Source organism: Lycorma delicatula, chromosome 4 (genome assembly GCF_047948215.1).
Source record: "Lycorma delicatula isolate Av1 chromosome 4, ASM4794821v1, whole genome shotgun sequence".
NCBI lineage: Eukaryota > Metazoa > Arthropoda > Insecta > Hemiptera > Fulgoridae > Lycorma > Lycorma delicatula.
The window spans coordinates 155,575,474-155,596,762 of record NC_134458.1 but is presented as its reverse complement, the minus strand read 5'-3'; the positions used below and the strand labels follow the sequence as shown (position 1 = coordinate 155,596,762).

The window sequence follows — 21,289 nt, the reverse complement described above, 5'->3', positions numbered from 1 at the left end:
GCTTTTGTTTTTTACTATAAAACCTTTTTTCCTTGTTTTTGACGGCTTTATTCTTTTATTATATAGCTTTTTCTTCTGCTGTACTAGTGATTTAGTGAAAATCAAAAATCACTAAATGTACTTAGATGTTGAACTCGCTTCTTCTCTCTTTACCTTATTTAATTTCTTACTTCTCTTTATACAATCAATAAAATATTTTTCTTCTATCTAATCTCTCTTGATAAATTGAGCTGTTGTGGTTTTTCTTTTACGATTAAACTGATTAGATGAAATCTTTCTACGTAAGCGTTGTGGTGTAGCAAAACGTTTAATAATATATTTTTATTTTAAATACCAATAAAAGTAATTTTGAAATATCGTGCGTTCTCGGTTACTATTTAAGCATTGCTAAAAATAATTTTACTTTCATTTATATGATTTTTTTATTGAAACATATAAAACAAACATCAACCTCCACCATCCTGCGAAAGGGCATCAATAAACTCCACTGTAAGCAGTTTGTGTGCCCTTAGCTTAGAGGTTCAATTTATTACACTGAAGTCCCTCTGGAGGAAAGGATCTCTTCGCTTTAGTGAACGAGCATTTTAAAAAATTTAGAATAATGTTACTCCCGCATAGATTAAAAGCTGTAGGCATCCCCTCCGAAATTAAATACATTAGTTGTTGCTCCCTTTGTATCGATACTAAGAAAATTAGGAAATAAAGTTTCAAGGCTCATCTAGATTAATTACAATAACAAAGCATTAATTTTGAAACTATTGTTTTTCGATATGATAAAATCTTAACTGCTGTAATTGAAAACAATAGCGCTGCTTATTTAATCGATGTTGTATAGCTGTATTAGAGCTTAGTAACACTGAAAATAATTATTAACAAAGGATTTGTCTTCTCATTTATTCTATTATTTTGTGTTTTTTGATAATCTAACGATACATATTATTCTTTTTTAAATGATATTTTCAACTTTATTCTAATTAAGCGTGTATTAAATTACGTTTTTCTTTCTTTTCGATTTTGTTTCTGAAAGACCATGTTCGAATCTTCACCTTCTTTGCAGTTTTCTCATTGCCCAATATCCTCTCAATATTTGAGCTTGCTATTCTCTTCTTCACTTTCAACCATTCTTGAGCACTGTTATTTTTTCCTTTGTTTTCTGGAAAACCTTGTATCGATTCAATTTTCTCTTCATAACTTTTCTGTTTGATAATTCGTTTTTTGAGTTGTTTTGGTTTTTTAGATCGATTTTAACCTCTTTCATCCAATTAATTTCAGTTTTCTTTTATAAAAATAATTACATATTTTATTTATAAGATGATTATTGAATATTAAAAAAAAAGTGACTAAAGAAAAATAATCTTTGATTTTTCATTGTTTTTATTAAATTTTCTTTGTGTTGGTAAATTTTTTCGTTATCTCTCAGTCTATAACTACAGTTTTCATAAACTGAGTCTAGAATTTTCCGAATTATTCTTCTTTCTATTTTTTAACTCTTTCATTTTTAAATTTAAGTTTAGAAATTCGCAAGCGTAAAGACATTGTGATTTTTTTAACCGTATTGTAGTGCCTGATTTTTATATTTTTGGCATTTTTTATTGTAAATATTTTTTTGTAATTCCGTATGCACTTTCGAATTTGGAGATTCTGTTTCCAATAGCAGATTTGTCAAGGCCATTCTTCTGAATTATTTCTTCCAAATATTTGAATTCTTGAACCGGCTCAATTTTGGCTATTTCTGTTCAAACGAATTTTGGAGAGTTTTTAATATACTACAGTAATTTCAATTTGAGGTTTTAGCTGATTCTTGGTCAGCAAATTATCTTTTTATTAATGAATTTTTTTCGACACGGGTCAGTGAAGGACCACAAAGAATAGTTAACCTCTGCCTAGCTTTTAGCTTTCCATTATTCTTTTATTCTTTCGCTGTGCTGCTTGCTTCTTTCTTCTGACCACTTTAAGTTGGCGCATTCTTTCTTCGCCTTCTGGATCCATTTGAATTCTAAGCTTTTTCCTAAGCAACAATCTGTCTTTAAATCCACCTCATTTATGTCTGCTTTTAAGGATATTCCTTAAACGAATCCATTATTGTCATATGTTTGTAAAATACCAGTCTTCGTTTAGGTGTTGCTTCCGTGATACTATCTAATTCCCGGTAAAGTTATTTATTCTTTCTTAATTCCAACCGTTTTTAGTTTATGTGGGACCTATGATTTTCCTTAGTATTAGTCTTTCAGCAAGTTATAGTTTATCTATTTCGCTTTGGTTCAGAGCTAAGCATTCTTCCGCGCATATTACTTGGTCGGATTGCCGTTGTATAGTGCCTGATCTTGCCCATCCTTGAGATCCATTTCTTATTGTACACGTCCGTCGTTAGGTCATAGGATTTTAGAAACTTTATGATCCTGTCGATGTTTGCTTCCTTGCCCATTCCATTCTGATGGATAACCCAAGTACCTAAATTTGCTCTTCTTCTTAATTCTTCCAAGTTCTGTCTGTAACAATTTGGTGCGTTCTTAATATTTGTCGTATAACCTGTTTTTTTTCTGTGGAGAACTGCAATCCTGTCTTTTTGGTCAATCCGTGTAGAACATTTGGTAGTTGTTCTGCCGATTCAATCAATGTCTTCTGCAAAGAGGGCAAGACATCTGCAAAATGCGATGTCATCTGCAAAAGCCAGACGATCAATGTTCAAATTTTCCCTCGCATATCCCACTTTGACTTTCTTCAGGCCTTTTTCTTGACAAGCTTTCTTTAATTTTCTTATGACCTTTTGCAAGACGGCACTAAAGAGAAGAGGAGCCTGCCTCCTCTTCTCCTCTTCTCACTGCCTGACTCCTGTCTTAATTCAAAAAAATATAACATACTTTCCCTTTAAATCTGAGCTTGGACTTTGTGAGAACCTGCTTTATGTCGTTCATTAGTTTTAGGTATGCCCCAAATTCTCTAAGAACCAGGAATGTTTTCTGATCAACTGAATCATAAGCTATTTTAAAATCCTTTTATGTACATATACCAAACAACATATTCTACAAAATACGTTCGAAAGTTTTCTTATGAACATTTCAATATGGCAGCCATTTAAATCTTTAAATCATCAATAGCTCTGTAAATATTTATTTTATCAAATTCTATTTTAGTAGATATAATGTTAAGCCTTTCACTGTAAATAAAACGACATCTTATTTGTTCAAATCAGTAAAAAAATAACTGAGGTATGAATGAAATTGTTAAAGTGAATTGCAAAAATGATTAATCCTCTGACAATTTTGTCCCTGTTCCATTATTAATCTAATTAGCGAAGGAAGTGAAAACAGGATTTCAAAAAGTATATAGCAAATGTTGAATTAAAAAAAAGTAGCTAACCAGATTAACCTTAGTACTTATTTATTTTTTCCCCTAATGTGTACGTTGTAATATGTTCAACTAAGGAACAATAAACAACTCTCCTTCCACGGCCCTATAAGTTGAGGGTGCATGTATGATATGTAAATGAGGTGTAGTCTTGTACAGACTCAGACCGGCCATTCCTGAGACGTGCGGTTAGTGGAACCACCAAAGTACACCGGAATCCATTGTCTTGTATTCAAATCCGTTTTCAAGTAACTAACATTTATTAGGATTTGAACCTCAAAATCTTTGAATTCAAAAATCAGTAGTTAAATAACTAATTTGCGACGAGTTAACCACTAGACCAGCTCGGTGGGTTATTTTAATATTCAAATATTTGATGGGAAATTCTAAGAAAATTCACTGGAATTTTTCATTACGGAATGAATATAAAACCTATCTTAAAAATGAATTAAAGAAATTCTTTTGAATTTATATTTTAAAGGAATGTAAATTTATTGATTAGCTAAAAGATAATACACATTTCCGCATCAAGTATGCCATATCTCATGCTCGGTTATAGTTTCATAACACTGTTTCTCGTCATTCATCTTTATACTTTTATAGGAGATAGGTTTATCGGTTTTTATGATGTTTCTTGCAAAAGTTTTTTCATACAGGTCTACCTTCATTTTAAATTAAAATACATTACATAAACATTAAAAGTTATAAAGAAAAAATATATTAAAAAAAAACGAACACATTAAAAAAGCCGGTAATGAACTGCATAACTTTCTCGGCTAAGAGAAGTTATGTAATTCACTTTTCAATTCAGTCATTTTAAGCTTTGTTTGTATCTTTATGATAAAGTAATTTATTTTTATTGAAAAACAATAACGAAAATTATGATTTTTTTTCATTTTTATGTAAAAACTTTTATTCCTAATTTTATGAAACATAAATAAATTTAAAAAACTGATTATTTTGGTACTTGTGGATGACTTAATTGAGGTTGAACGGTGGGACTATTTTTCTGTGTTCTTGAAAAAAAAAAGATTTAATTTCGGGGCTCCCATACAGAAAAAGCATTCGGATAAATTTATTTTTTAAGAAAATAATGCTTAAATGGTGATAATAAATTATAAAAGAATTTTTTTAAACTATTAGAAAGATGCAAAGATGCAGCTATAACTTTAAATAAACAACTTACAATTTTCTAGAAAAGGGTCAAAATCTTTTTTTTTGAAATGATAAAGACTAAGGGCTATCAAAAAAAAATTCACATTTGTACATTTTAAATGCAACGGTAACTTTGCAAGATGAATTTAAATTTTAAAAACATTTTATTACTTCGGACTGTTGGAGTGGATGAACAAAAAAATTTTATACAGGTTTGAAGGCCTATTGACGTAGAAAATATAGACGCAAAGGACTCCTAATAACTCTTTTTATGAAGCAAGGTGAAAAAATAAAAATATATAGTCATTTTTGGGGGAAGGAATATTAAATAAAATTTGGTAATTTGTGATCTCTATAAAAAAAATCTCAATTTTTGTGAGAAAAAGTTTTTTGCTTAAGTGCTCCATTAAAGATTTGAAATTTCATTTCGGCCAAAACACCCCCAATCCTTTTTATAATTTTTGAAAACTTTCTTTAATTCCGAAGGTAGTACCTATCTATCAAGTTCGGGTCAACGGTGTCCAGAATTTTGCCAAATAATGGCCAATATGCAAACATGCATACGTATGTAGTAATAGGCACAAACGTCCAAGTGACAACAATAAAGTTTTTGAACTTAGGTGCATTGGAATAAAAAAAATTTTTCAAGATAATTTACAATTTATATTTAAATTTATTTTTTTAATATCTCCTTAAAAAAGAACAATTTTTTTAGATTTTTTGATCGATCTACACACTTTCCTGTTATAGATATAGCTGCTGTAGCAGTATATATCTCTATAGCCGGGAAAGCAATAATAAATTATATAACCAGCCTAAAATAATAACCATTAATGAACGTAAGCAAAGTTAAAAAAAATAAAATAGAGCTTTTTAAAAAAAAGTTTTTTTAAAAAATTATTTAAAAAAATATATATATTTAATTGAGATCTTGAATTTTTGGCATGAGGTCCCTCCACCCCATGTCGCTTAATCCCATCCCTCCACTAGCTTTATGGTTCTACCGTTTCTGTTTTACTTTTCTTTTACTTATGTTAATTTTCATTTAGTTATTATAAATACTTTTTCCTTATAGTATTAACTGTTTCAAGCAACAAGAGGTGGAGGACCCCCATGCCAAAAATTCAACATCTTAATTAAATTTTAAAAAAAAAATAAGTAATGAAATTGAAGCCATTCATTTGCACTGGTGTGTAACACTTTTTGTATTCAAAATATTTTACTTTTTAATTAAATTTTTATTATGATTAAATTCTGTTCTACAATTTTTAGTGAGTAATTTTAATATTTAGTCGATTTCCATTTAAAAACCAAAGATATTTATAAAAAAGAAAAAAATGTTTAAATGTTTATAGACATTTGATTTAATTTGTCATTACAAAATTTCAAATTAAATTCCTTTAATAGACAAATGAATTTTAATAAAACTTTACACTTTATTATTTTTTTTTTAAATTTGTAAAAAGTAGTCAACATTTTGGAATTATAAATTATTCTTCTTATTTTTCTAAAAAAATATTAATACTGGAAAGCGTGAAAATCTCTTTAAACTAACTTCACTAAACTGCTTTTTCTCCATTTTCGTTTAATAATGCTTTTAAATGCATAAATAATGTTTAAGTTACTTTATATTACATGGAGAATCCTTGTAATCTTTAAGTATCAACTTTAAGTGAATAATACTCCACAGTTATACGCAACACATTTACACACAAACAAAACTACTTGAAAAAGGTTTAATCAGTTAATTAACAACCCTTAAGAAAAAGAAAACACTTCTTAACAGTTCAAAGCAAGGTTTTAAAACCCAGAGAAACAAGAAATCAGATTTATAAATCTATATAAATAAAAATATAAATGTTCGTTTGTTCAAAATCTTAAATCTCCCAAAGTTCTTCACCGATTGCTTTGAAATTTTGATACAACGTTGCATTCGAATACGCGCATGTTTTTATATACCTACTATTTATATACCTAAGATGCCACACCTGCGACAGGTAAAAACAAGATTTATTTTGAAAAACAGCGCTACCTGTTGGAGTAAAAGCAACACACGTAACTAAACATAACATACTAAAAATTTTTTACCATTCCATTTTAATATTTCTGATATATTTGTCCGTTATAGACTGAAAAACTATTGGAACGATTTACGCGCGAGGAAAAGGGAGAAAGGGTAAAATCGGAAAAGGAAAAATCTAAAAAGGTAAAAGGGAAAAAGGGGAAGATGGAAAAAAGAAAAAAAAGGGAAAACGAGGGAAAGAAAATGGAAAGGGGAAGGAGGAAAAATGAAAGGGAAAGAGAAATGGGGGGGAAAGGGGAAGGGGAAAATGGGGAAAGGGAAAATGGTAATTATAAATAAACATTTACAGAACCAAAAGACAATAAATTTAATGATAAATTTAGTGTCAGTATTTTTTTATAAATTTTGAAACAATACTGACAGAGGAAGCGTTGATTCATTTAAATAATATTTTAATTCTCAAAAAAACACTACTGTGTCATCTGACATTTCTAACGATTTATATGTAAGAGTTCTACTGAATCAAAGTAGGTATGAAATGGATTTTATGTTGGTTATACTCTGGGTCTTATATTCTTTCCAGAGATTAGTAATTGTTTTTCTGTAAACAACAGTGTTTTACTTCTTAATTGGTTTTTAAAAATAAATGTTATAAAAAATAGAAAGTTTTCATTCGTTTTTTTTTTTCAATGTATTTGCTTATTATAATATTTAATTGTTTTACAAAACTACAGAAATAAACTTGTAAAAATAAGCTTTAATTGTTTTTTTGTATTATTAATTAAGCTTGTATAACATGAATTAGCAGTTTTAAAAGATTTTTTTTTGGCATTCAGATTAAAAAGTGCTATGAATTAATTAGTTTACTATTAAAAAAAAGAATAATAATAATAAAATAAAAGCGAGTTAATATACGTGTATGAACAATCGCTTTATATTAAATGGAGAGTATATTTTGTATACCTACCACTTTATATTCGCTGAGAGGTACCTATAATTCACGGTATTATGTTTGAACTACATCTGAGTCGACGTGTTGGATTTCTTGTGGTAGGGAATTCGAATTTGTTCTTTACCAAAAGGATTTTTTTCAACATGTCACTTCATTTTATGAATGATAAACAGACTTTGCAAAATTATTCTAAACATACACAGTGTACGTATATATATATATTTTTCTTTTTTTTTCTTTTGCGATCGGACCTCCTAAGGATCACGCGTGCATAGTCCTCCTATTTTCCTTTTTTTTCCGAAATATTTTCATTCTTTCTCTTAATTTTTCTTTCCGTTCTTTTATCCATTCACTGTTTCTACGGAAATTTTAGATTTATCCACTAATTTCTGAAAGATTATCTGTCGAAAATCACTTCTTTGAAAATATTCGATAATTTTAATTTTTTTTAATTTCTTTGAACCAGCTTATTTTGGCCTTTTTGTTTTTTTTCAAAAAAATTAAATTTGTCTTTTTTTTTTAATCTAATTTCATCCATTCTATATAAGTGACCATAAAATTTGAGTCTTTTACTTTCCTGAAATCATTCTAGAACTATGCTACAAGAAGGAAGGTATAGTAATCAGTCAAAGAATGACCCATGGAAATTTTTTCATTTCTCGATGTTTCTTGACCCAAGAACCTCAAAAAACAAACAAGGGGGTGATGTTTGTACGTGTGTTGGCATGTTAGATGGTTACTGACATTTTGACTGGGTAAAACAATTTTTATGAAATTATGTACAGTGACTCGTATATATGAGGGGATTTGTTGGCAAAATTTTGGGATTAATATTTACAGGGGATGGGAATTTTGGATAAGATTTTATCAAAATTTTGCTAATATAACCCGACTTTATATTAAGCTCAGTACATGGGTGGATGCTTATCTTAAAAAAAATTCCACCAAAATCGATAAAAGCTATTTTATATTTATTGCATATTTTTTTACCGAATTCTTTTTAAAGTTTTCCAATGCATATTAGTAGTGCAAGCGACCGAAAAAAATACTTTGGGAGCAATATTGGGATTGAGGGAGCCGATCAAAGTTAAAAAATATAAACCTTTTGAATTGTTTAAAACATTTTTTTGCTTATTTAAACTTTAATAATAATATTACAATAAAATGTCATAATAATTCAACCCCTATCCCCACAAAAGAAAGGTAACTTTTTATTGGTTTTACATATTTTAGTGGAATTTTTTTTTACCTTCTTCCATTTAAAATACTAAATCTAGAAAAAATAAAAAATATCGATTCTTTTAATGTTTAAAACTTGTTTTGATTATTTAAAAATATAATGGTAATTTTACAGTAAAACTTCAATATAAATTATCCCACACCACAAAAAAATAATTCTTAGGAATTTATTTCATGTATAATTATTTTTTCACTATATAAAAATAAATAACCAATGTTAGGAAAGTGTTACAACTTCATTGTCAGTTTTTTCTCTTGGTATTTCAAAATTTTTGTAAATCTTCTAATTCTATTAATTTATAAATAATCTTCGTGTTTTGGGAGGAGGATTTTTCTTAAATTTTTAAAAAAATTTACTTGATTTTTCTTGAAAAATTCTGTACGCCTTCCACACTATATAACGCTTCCGATAAAACTACAGTTTTATACAGTCTTAGTTTCGCGTTTTCGGGTAAGGATTTTTTATTTAAAATTTTTTCTTGACTTTCATTTTTTGTGTTCTGCCGATCTTTTCTTTCTTTTTTTTAAAACATTCGGGATTATTATTTTACCTAAATATTTAAATTTTTTGAATCTTTACATTCATTTTTCTTCTGAAATTTTCATTGTTAGGAATCAATCTACTTTTATTATTGGAAAATCATTTTCTGTTTGTTACGAAATTTGAAGAATAATTCTGTATGCATATTTTTCTAAATTTTGATTTTCGCTTCTCTGTCTTTTACCAGGCATCATAAAATGTTAAACGGTTTAGATTTAAAGATTTAAATTTTGTCCCCTTTTTTATATTTTCGTATGTCTTTAGTATTTAGATTTTCTTATTCCATTCTAGAATTACTTTTTCCAGAGCGAAATTGATCAATATTGGTGAGAGACCAACACCTTGTCTCACTTAGATTTTATTTCAAAGGTTTTAGAAATTCCGTCTAAAAATTTAACTTCCGAATATATTTCTGTTAATGTTTCTTTTATGATACCATATTTACTGTTTTATTATTGATCTTCAATATTTTAAAAAAGGATTCTCTATGTATTAAATCATATGCCTTTTTGAAATCCATAAAAATAGCTATTTAAAAAGATTTTTTTATAGGCATCGACTGCTTTGGTCATTTTACCCTAACAAAATGGAAATTTTTATCCTAAAAAAATGCTATACCTGACCGGAATTAACTATTAACTCGAACCTCCGAATAACTATTAATTCCGGATTTGTAATATTTTTTATATTGTAAAATCGATTTTAGATTGAAAATTTGTTCTACGTAACTTTTACCAGGTCGAAAGCAATCCTGATATTCAGCTAATTCTCTTTAAACTACCGTTTGAATTCTATATACTTTTTTTTTTTAATTTATTACTGATTTTTTTTTTATACAGAGTGTCTGAAGTGAAGTTATCCAAAAAAAAACAGCTTGTATTAAGAGAACTAGTTTTTAATAAACAAGAGAATTCTAAGAATTTTTTTTAAAGAGAATTTCGTTTTTAATAAACAAAGCAACTCACCAAGTTTTATATAGGTTAGTCAGGTTCAGTGTGTGAAATTTTTGTAACTCGGCAGACATCAAGACGATAATCTAACTCTTGCCAAGTGTTTAGGAGCATTTGCTGCGTTATTAAACCAACAGCTTTAACAATTTTCTGTTTTAAATCGTCCAAATCTGGAACCTTTCTTTGATTTGGAAAAGAAATCTCGAATAATTTAATCAAACCCCAAACAAAAAATTCTAAAGTAGTGATAACTGAAGATCTAGGTGGTCATGCAGTTCCATCTCCAAATCCCATCCAACATCCGGGGAAAGTGTTGTTCAAGAATATGGTAACGTCTCGATGGAAGTGTGGTGGAGCGTCATCTTGTTGGAAACTGAAGACTGCGGGAATCTGAGGAACAGAAAAGTTCTCAAACATGTCGAGGTACTTGTGTCCTTTCACAGTGGGCTCCATGAAAACATGGACCAATAACGCCGTTTTTGCGTAGTCCTAACCAGACATTGACTTTCGGTGTGTTCCTTTCATTTTCGATTAATCTATTGGGGTTTTCAGTACGCCAAATTCGACAATTTTGTATGTTAACTTTACCACAAGGTTGCCTCATAAGTAACAACGTATCAAAATAATTATGACTGTTTTCGACACGATACACTACCTCTGCAGCAAACTGATATCGTAGGCAGTGATCATTTGGTTTAATGAGATGAAGGAGTTGTAAGCTCAAAAACCTAGCTGGTTATGAATAATGTCGTGAACAGTGGAACGAGAATTTTCAGCACATAACTATATTGACCCGCCTAATTGAATTTTCATGACTTGCAACGAATGTATCGCGTACACGACCCACAGTTAAGTCACTAACTGAAACTTTTGGATGATTTCTATTTTGTGAAACCAAGCTTCTAGTTTCTCTTAAAGTCGTATCCCTCTGACTAAGAGACTTGGATGTAGGAAGATCGATATGCCATTCAGTTCGCACAGGCGTATCTGATTGAAACTCCGCCAACGAAAGCCCGCACTAAATCTTCTGTTGTGGGATCTACATCTCCACTAACTACATACATTGTGTCGGCTTGCCTGTGCATGCGTATTCCACTGACCTTGAGATTACACAAAACAAATCTTGGAGATATTTCCTGTCGATTAAGTCTTCGCTTAAGAGATTAGGACGATTGGTTTTTTAAACATAGGCCATTACTTTCGGATACCTTTAGCTCTGACATTCTGTATATACGTAACTACTGCTGTCCACACAAGTACGTCGATTTTTAATAATAGGATTCCGCTCTTATATATTGAAATTTATTTTTTATTTCCTACAAAATTTTGCATTTACTTCTTAGTATTTCAATTTTTTTTTTAAATATCTTTTGAATTTAATTTTCTTTACACATTACTATTTCTTATTTGAATTCATTTTTTAATGAATCCGCTACGTGAAAAATATTTTGATATGAATTAACGAAAAGGTTGTTAAATCTTGAGTGAAATGATTCATAATTATCATCAAATTGCCCACCAAGTACTTGAGTACAGCAGCTTTTACACTAACAGCATACTGCACTCTAGATTAGGACATTTTATAACAGACGAACCAAGCACCATTACCTGAGTTAAATAAATAATAATGTCGTTAATATTTTAATAATACGAATAGAATAATTGAAGAATGCAGCAAATCTCTTTAATACTAAATTATAAGAATACAAATTATGCATTAAAATAATATAATATTACTTGAGATTCGGGGCAGATAAATGTGAAGAATACAGAACAATTAGTTTAACTAGTCATGCACCAAAAATCTTAACTAGAATTCTATACAGAAGAATTGAGAGGAGAGTGGAGGAAGTGTTAGGAGAAGACCAATTTGGTTTCAGGAAAAGTATAGGGACAAGGGAAGCAATTTTAGGCCTCAGATTAATAGTAGAAGGAAGATTAAAGAAAAACAAACCAACATACTTGGCGTTTATACACCTAGAAAAGGCATTCGATAACGTAGACTGGAATAAAATGTTCAGCATTTTAAAAAAATTAGGTTTCAAATACAGAGATAGAAGAACAATTGCTAACATGTACAGGAACCAAACAGCAACAGTAGCAATTGAAGAACATAAGAAAGAAGCCATAATAAGAAAGGGAGTCCGACAAGGATGTTCTCTATCTCCGTTACTTTTTAATCTTTACATGGAACTAGCAGTTAATGATGTTAAAGAACAATTTAGATTCGGTGTAACAGTACAAGGTGAAAAGATAAAGATGCTACGATTTGCTGATGATATAGTAATTCTAGCCGAGAATAAAAAGGATTTAGAAGAAACAATGAACGGCATAGATGAAGTCCTACGCAAGAACTATCGCATGAAAATAAACAAGAACAAAACAAAAGTAATGAAATGTAGTAGAAATAACAAAGATGGACCACTGAATGTGAAAATAGGAGGAGAAAAGATTATGGAGGTAGAAGAATTTTGTTATTTGGGAAGTAGAATTACTAAAGATGGACGAAGCAGGAGCGATATAAAATGCCGAATAGCACAAGCTAAACGAGCCTTCAGTAAGAAATATAAGTTGTTTACATCAAAAATTAATTTAAATGTCAGGAAAAGATTTTTGAAAGTGTATGTTTGGAGTGTCGCTTTATATGGAAGTGAAACTTGGACAATTGGAGTATCTGAGAAGAAAAGGTTAGAAGCTTTCGAAATGTGGTGCTATAGGAGAATGTTAAAAATCAGATGGGTGGATAAAGTGACAAATGAGGAGGTATTGCGGCAAATAGATGAAGAAAGAAGCATTTGGAAAAATATAGTTAAAAGAAGAGACAGACTTATAGGCCACATACTAAGGCATCCTGGAATAGTCGCTTTAATTTTGGAAGGACAGGTAGAAGGGAAAAATTGTGTAGGCAGGCCACGTTTGGAATATGTAAAACAAATTGTTAGGGATGTAGGATGTAGAGGGTATACTGAAATGAAACGACTAGCACTAGATAGGGAATCTTGGAGAGCTGCATCAAACCAGTCAAATGACTGAAGACAAAAAAAAACAAAAAAAAAAAACTTGAGATTCAAATTTGTCATATTTCTAAAATTAGAGTCAATTAAATACCCAAACATTTTCCCACACTGCAGTCTGTCCACTTCATGATATTCACTCAATTTGTTTTTTTCTTTTTCTGTTTAGCCACCGGAACTACCGTAAGGTATTACTTCAGAGGATGAATGAGGATGATATGTATGAACGTAAGTAAAGTGTAGTCTTGTACAGTGTCAGGTCAACCGTTCCAGAGACGTGTGGTTAATCGAAACCTTACCGCTAAAGAACACCGGAATTTACGATCTAATATTCAATTTGTATAAAGGCCTTTACTAGGATTTGAACCCTGAATTCTCGACTTCGAAATCAGCTGATTTGCAATGACGAGTTAATCACTAGACCAGCCCGGTGGGCTTATTTTGTTTTTTAAGAAGACATTTTGGCATCAGGTTATAGAATCATTAATTCTAACAGGTTATTTTTCACTTTTCAATTATCTGTTTCAAATTCTAAAAGATATTTACAAAATTATTTAGACACGAACTTTCCATTAGATTATGAGTGAATCAATTTGCTGTATTTCATTGTTATTTCTAAATTAGACCTAAAAATGATCCATGCCTTTTTTGGACTAAATTTTCCGTTATGTATTCTAGTTTCTTTTATTCGTATCCCTCTGACAAGAGACTTGGATGTAGGAAGATCGATATACCATTCAGTTCGTACACGTGTATCTGATTGAAACTCCACCATCCAAATCCCGCACGGAATCTTCTGTTGTGGGGTTCACATCTCCAAAAACTACAATTGCATTACGAGTCGGCTTGCCTGCGCATGCGTATTCCACTGATCTTGAGATTACACAAAACAAATGTTGGAGATATTTCCTGTCGAATGCGTTATGTAAAATACAGTATAAATATTTTTCAGGTAATAACAGGTTAGTGATTAACGGTAAACTTGGTGAAGTACTCGTGTTGTACCCTAAATGTGCACCCAACAGGGGATAAAGATTAAACGAGTACGCAGTTCGTGAACGTCCGTAACAGTTTGTAGTTCTTTCCGACATTGTCGATGAATGACGTCCGTAAAGAAGATGAAAATTTTGGTGCTATATGTTTTTATCTGTCGCTGTATATAAGTTTTTATCATATAGTTTTTACTGAAAATAAGTCAGTACAACAAAATTCATGTTTTAAAAGAGTAGAGCTTATCAAAAAATATTTTCGTCGTTGAAAAATAACAAGAGAAAACAATTTATAATGAGAATCAAAATTAAAAAAAAATAATAAAGATTAATGATGTAAAATCATATTTAAATATATATATATATATATATATATATATATATATATATATATATATATATATATTTGAGTGAGTCTGGCTCTTACATACTGATTTACATGTCTTCAAACGTTTTACTACCTGGTTACATGACCGACTCAACCGCCTATTAACCATCGGTGAAAACCGTCACAAATTTTTTTTTACCTATAGGAATAAAGCTTTTCCCACCTGAACATTGGTGGAAGTTGGTATCCTCCGTTTGTTTATCTGTAATTAGAAATATCGAATGGAATTATATTTACTTATTCTTTAGATAGATTTTATAATATAAAAGATTTGTTAAATTTCGATCAAAATATTATGTCCGCCATATTATAAAATCATTTTTATGTAACTCATTTTAAAATAAAAAATAATTATATAAAATACAATGTATAAGAAAAAATTAAAAATATTTTACACGGACCAAAACGTCGTCTTAAAACCAATAATAATAAATAATTTAAAAAAAAAACGTTTTTTTCTAATTATCTTCTTGCAATATATTTAAAAAAATAATTAGGAGGAAAATTATGACTCGTAAAATTTTAATTCTTGAATGGAAAATATGTTGCATGTTCAACGGGGGGGCGGACTTTGGTCGTCTTTGAACAAAAAAAAAAACTGTCAACACAGTTGTAGGACTTTCCCGTCACGCGGCTAAGCCGCGTTCTGAGAAAGTCCTACAACTGTGGGTTATTTCTGATGCACGGCTTACACACACACAACTTAATTTAAAACATTTATAATTTTATTTAAATAGATTTTTTCGTTCTTTTAATTCAATGATTCTATTTAAAGTGAGCGCGCATACTGCTCATTTAATTCGCGTGGGTGTGACGGTACTATCGGCGACGGTCAACACTAACTAAACTAATGTAATTTCACAACTTACTTACAAATTTCGGTCGGCAAACTGGTGTATTCACTAGGCTTAACGCACCAGGTACCAAGTCGACCGGGCAATCGAGTTTTAGACCCGGCCAGACAGAGTTACGTTTTACACTTTAAATATTATCCATTTATTTAATTTTACTCAACTGTGACGTCACAACATAGCAGACGACTACAAGCATTTTTTGGGGTGGAGGTGCGATTTTGCAAAATATTTTTTTGGAAATATTGTTATTTTTTAATCGTTAAAAAATGTGCCTAAGAAAAATATGACTGTAATTAGGCAAAATCTTGAGATACGGTGGGTGACATTGCTCCACAACCTCAACCTTAACCTTTTAAGTTGAAAATTTAATGACATCAATGCCCGATATATATAAGTAATCTGATAAGGTGATTTAGAGTCCAACACCGAAGACACGTACATTCGAACATTAACAAACAAACAAACATTAACAAAATTTCCATTCGGTTTTTTGGGTTCCTTAGCTGTTAAAACGTCAAGATCCGGTGAAAACCGAATTTTTTGTGTCACAATACTTCCTTTACTTCGTACAAGGAAGTCAAAATTCTAATTTACTTGTAAAAAAATAATAATAATAAAAAATATCAACGATTAAAATGATTAGAAAGTTTTAAAGAAAACAGATTTTCAAAATTTTCTAACAATTAATAACCAACAATTTAATAATAGGTTTAATATTTCAAACTATTATTAAATTACTTTTAATGAATACATTTTAGGAACAATTTTTAAAATCTCACATGTTATATTTTTATTTTTAATATAAAATATAAATAAATCAGCTGTTAAAACACATTCGTAAATTTGCAGTATAATATGACAAATTAGTTATAAAGAAGTTTTTAAAAAATAAACATCAATAAAAAATAATAAATAACTATATAAACATATACATTGATTTTAATTTAATTTCGATGAAGATATTCTGTGATTTAACATTACAAGAAATTATATAAATAAATATGAATTGTGAATAACTGATCAATTTGAAAAGTTAAATTATACTAAAACGACAAACAATAAAAGATAAACAATAACAAATAAACAACAGAAAAATAAATAAAACGTTAAATTTAACTAAAATAAATTGATAAGAATCTTAACAAGTATAATTTAATTATCTTAGAAGTGATAACATATTTATTTATTTTAATTTTTCTTAATAAAAAAAAAATAAAAATAAAAAACGAAACGATGAATGCGGAAGCCTCTCCAGAAGTAGAAGCCGATCGTTATTTATTGGCTTTTAAAACTTATGAAAATTACTTAAATCACATTTTAACACCGATAGATTATTATTATTTACGAAGTATTCGACTGACACAACAAGTTGCGCAATTAGGATACAGGTGAGTGAGCCGTTAAAATAGTTATACTTATTATCTTTAATAATCCCAACACGTTGCTTTTATTTATTACTTTTCAATCATTACACTATTATACAATTACATCCTACGTTCTTAATTTCATGTATCCAAAAAAACGCACGTGCGCACACACACACACACACACACACACACGTCAATTTTTTATCGTCAATCGACTGAAACGTTTTTTTTAATATAAAGACTATAAAAAAGAATGAATAGATTTCAAACAGACATATTTCATAATAAAAATGTGTTATAAATCATCAAGCCGATAGCCGAATTCTTTCTCAACTCGTAAACAATCTTCTGTCACATAAGTTATTTCAACTGTAATCCTAGTTATCAACAAACCCAAATCAGCAGGTAATGGCGGAAAATTAATTTCACATATCCCCATAAGAAAAATTCACAAGGTGTAACGTCTGGGAATCTGGGGATCTTGGGAGCTGAGAGTGTACTACTAAGTCTCAGACTTCCGTACGCCCTACCCAGCGTTAAGATGGTTTGTTTTAGAAATCGATGTACTCAGTGGTGTCGATTTGACAGGGCCCCACCTCGCTGAAAAATGAATTCTTCATTTAGTTGTGGAAAAATCCATTTCTACAGCATCTCCAGATAACTGTATTCTTTTACTGTAATTCCTTCAAAACTTTTAGGGTCGTAAATTTTGATAAACGAAAAGACACAAAAAGCATTAACTTTTGATATATCTCGATCCGGTTACTAGCTCTACGATCTGTACGATCTCGGGTACAATCTCGTCCGATTCTCAAGTCCCCGTAGGCGAACATGGTGACGTGAAACTTGTCCGCTTAAGTAAAATGTTACCTCATCACTAAAAATTAACTGCGGTAAGAACCTTTCTTTTTCCTTTTTTTCTGCTGCTCCCCAGCGGCGGCTCTGCAATCAAATAATACTCGACCCAGGGGAGTGTCCGTGCGACTCTAATTGGGCCTCTCGACCTATCAGCTGTATGTCCGGCATGACAGGTCGGCTCAACCGTTCCGGATCTTTTATATCTCTTCGTGCCTGCCTCAAACCGTTGGGGCAGGGGTATTCAGGTTCAGCTATGCTCTTCCCAGGCCCCCAACCCGCGGCCGGAACTCAGTCTTTCATTTTTTATTTTAATGACCCAAGGAACTGGGAGGCCCCATGCCTCCTCACTGTCACCCATCATCCAAGCACGGACGAACGGCAGCTCAGCAGGTGGCTGTCCCTCCTCCCCACGTCTTTTGAGTCTCATAGTGTTCCTCATTCTAGGAACACTTCTTCTTTTTTTTTTAGGATTGTAGTAGCTAGACTCTCAATCTTCTTCCAATGATCCACGTTCACCAGCATGAACTTCACTGTGTTCTCTGGGGATAAGGCTCTTTGGCAATCATAGAAGGTGTGTTGCGGGGAATCTATCTCTCCGCAATAAAAACAATTGGGGAACTTACTTCTCCCAAAACGAAACAGGTATTTCCCGAATCCCCCGTGACCAGAGAGAAGCTGGGAACATAATAATTTACATTCCCATGACCCCTCCACAGCCATGGCTCCAATCACGGTTTAAGTTTACGAGCCCGTGCCCCCTTCTGTGTTCTCTCCCTGGCCTCTTGCCATTCTTGGGTCAACATCTTCGCCGCATCTTCTCTTGGCATCCTCTCGTAAATTCTTTTCCTTTGAAGAGCCTAAAGATAAATTGGGGGGACTCCCGCCAATGCGGTAAGAACTTAATGTCTTCCATGTCAACTATAATAATATCACAGAAATCATTGTTTTCTTTTGTCACTAACATGAAGCACCAGTTATAATCGGTACGTGCTGTAACACAAGCACCGCCTTAACACGCCCCAAAAATTCGTATGAGGGATCGCAAATTCTCGGCTAGCGGGACGACGGGACAAAATCGGGTCATTCTTTTTGGTAATCGTACGCTCGACAACATCTTGGCAAGATTCTAACAGAGTTTATTTTCCTTACCGTTCGGTTTAGATTTCTTTATTTAAAATTTATTAAATCATATCTGTATGTAACATTTTACTTGAAAGATCTATTATTTTTTCCTTTGTCTTTTTCAACTGTTCAGGATTTTTAACTTATAAAATGAGGAATTAAAAAAAAAATTAAATCTACTAAATCTATGTAAGACTACATTAAACATTTTACGGTTAACTAATCCACGAATATACAAAATTATTTTATTATTATTAGTACAGTAAAATTGGCATAAAATAATAAGGATCACAACAAAACAGAAAAATATTTATTTTCCTATGTATTTTTCTTTTGTATGTAATTTAATTAATTAAAGAGTCCCCAATCATAGATAGAGGTGGTTTTTTTAAATTAAGATTTAGCGTAAAAAATGTGTTTACCATAACTAATTCAAAAATTAAAAAACCTCGGTATTCCACGTCAAAAAATTACATAAAATATATGATAAAACTTTTGTTTTGTTGATTTTTTAAACCAAAATTTACCGAGTTATAGCCCTTTAAAGAATTATCCTTTTTTTAACAATTTCAAAATTCATATTTTTGAAAAAAAAATTTAATAAAAAACATTATAAATTTTTTAAATTGACATATCTATGTGAATTTTACAACTTTTAAGGAAGTAGAGGAAGAAAACTGTTAGAAATTGAATACCCTAAAACTTTAACTAGAAACATTTTTTTAATCCGAGGCTTTGTTATAAAGTTATTTGCAAAAATGAAAGCAAGTATGAAAATTTGATTTTTTCAAATTTAAAAAGGGTAATACTTTAAAGACTAAAACTCAGTCAATTTAAATCTTGCCAAATCGCTTCAAAAAAAGTTTTGTCGCGAATTTCGTCTAGTTTTCAAAAAAAAAAAAATAAATAAATAAACACCCGATAAAATCTTTTTTACCGTTCAATTTTTTAATAAACACACTATCCCTATCTTATAGTTGGGACCTTCGAGTTTTTTAAGTTACTTGCCAAAATTTAATTTAAATTATTTGTCCAAAGTTTTATTATGCCCCCAATTAATTCTTTGTTAAGTTAACTCTACTTTAATTGTTCTAAATAGTCATATTTTACTTCAAAGGCACGAAAAATGATTTAAATAAATGATTTAAAAATCAATTAAATAAATGACTGACACCAGATACAACTAAGAAAAGTTTGCTACTTTATTAAAAAATTTAATCTTTAAAAACTCGAAAATAATAACTACACAACCAGCTCATGCTTTAAGCAAATATTACTGCTACAATGAAACGAAGTTTACCCGGATTAATCTTAGCAAGGCCGAATTCGAATAATCAGAAATTCGTTTAATTGTAAAATTAAAAAAAATGTATCATAAGTACTGGAAATATCCTTCTAATGTTTAATGGGTATCACACTCAATTAAGAGACGAAATTATACAACAATAAACATATTTCAGTAAAATTATAAAAATATTTCAGAACTCAAAATCAAAAAAAGTCAATTAAAGACCCAGTTTATATATATATATATATAATTGCTGAATATTGCTTGATATATAAATATATATCTTGCTGAAGCAAAGTTATATTTGAATAGTGATTTAGATCTTTTAAATAGTATATTAATTTTGTTTAAATTGCCTAATGCGGATGTAAGCAATCCGTATAGCTGGATATCCGGAAAATCTGCGTTCGGATAATTGGTGTCTCACTACACTACTACTGTTTTTGTATGATATACATAATATGTCAACTAAGTTTTCTATCGGGATTCCTTTCAATTGATAAAATGTCAGTGTTATTATTTTTACTTTGACTTTCATTTTATTTTTTATTACTGGGAGGAATTTTCACAATATTATTAAAAAAAAAGTTATTAAAATTTTCTATATTATTGGCCGTTTTCTTTGTTTTTAGGAACATGATGTTAACTGAGTTTTTATAACAGAAATTCGTAAAAAGAACAACAAAAAACAAATAAATAAATAAATAAAATAGCATTGTTACACGAAGAATATACATTCACATGTGACCACGAATTCCCAATACAGCAATTTAGGAAGATTTAGAATATTATTCCCGACAACAATTTCTTCTTTTTTTTTCAAATTGACCATTATTTCCAAGGAATTTAAATTTTACTGAAGGCTATAATAAGTAGATTTTCATATTCATATTAACTTAACTCTTATAAAGAATATCCCGTAAGTTTCCATACTTAGGAAAAATAAATATATTTTTATGAAGGCCATGGTGAATCAGGGAAAGATACAAAACATAACCCATCTCAAGGAACCTATCACCACCGTCAAGACAAACCTAACTTGATGGATTATCGTTAGGTTTTAATGACGATGGTAATATGTTCCATGATATGATTTATTTTCTATATCATTATCTTTTCCTTCATAAAAAATATATATTTTTCCTACGTATAAAACTTATGGGATACTCTGTAGGTAGGATACCGTAATAAAAAAAAAAAA

At 30.3% G+C, this 21,289-nt stretch overlaps 2 protein-coding genes across 3 annotated transcripts in view; one reads left to right on the top strand and one right to left on the bottom strand.

Moving 5' to 3' along the window:
• The window catches only part of Nos (Nitric oxide synthase), a 752,676-nt gene that overhangs the window by 237,905 nt on the left and 493,482 nt on the right, over positions 1 to 21,289 (bottom strand). The window lies entirely within an intron of this gene.
• LOC142323217 (cilia- and flagella-associated protein 299-like) overlaps positions 16,687 to 21,289 on the top strand; it is a 63,427-nt gene continuing 58,824 nt past the window's right edge. The window contains exon 1 of the mRNA XM_075362570.1: positions 16,687 to 16,841. Coding sequence (XP_075218685.1) covers positions 16,687 to 16,841 — 155 coding nt within the window. The remainder of the gene's footprint in view (positions 16,842 to 21,289) is intronic.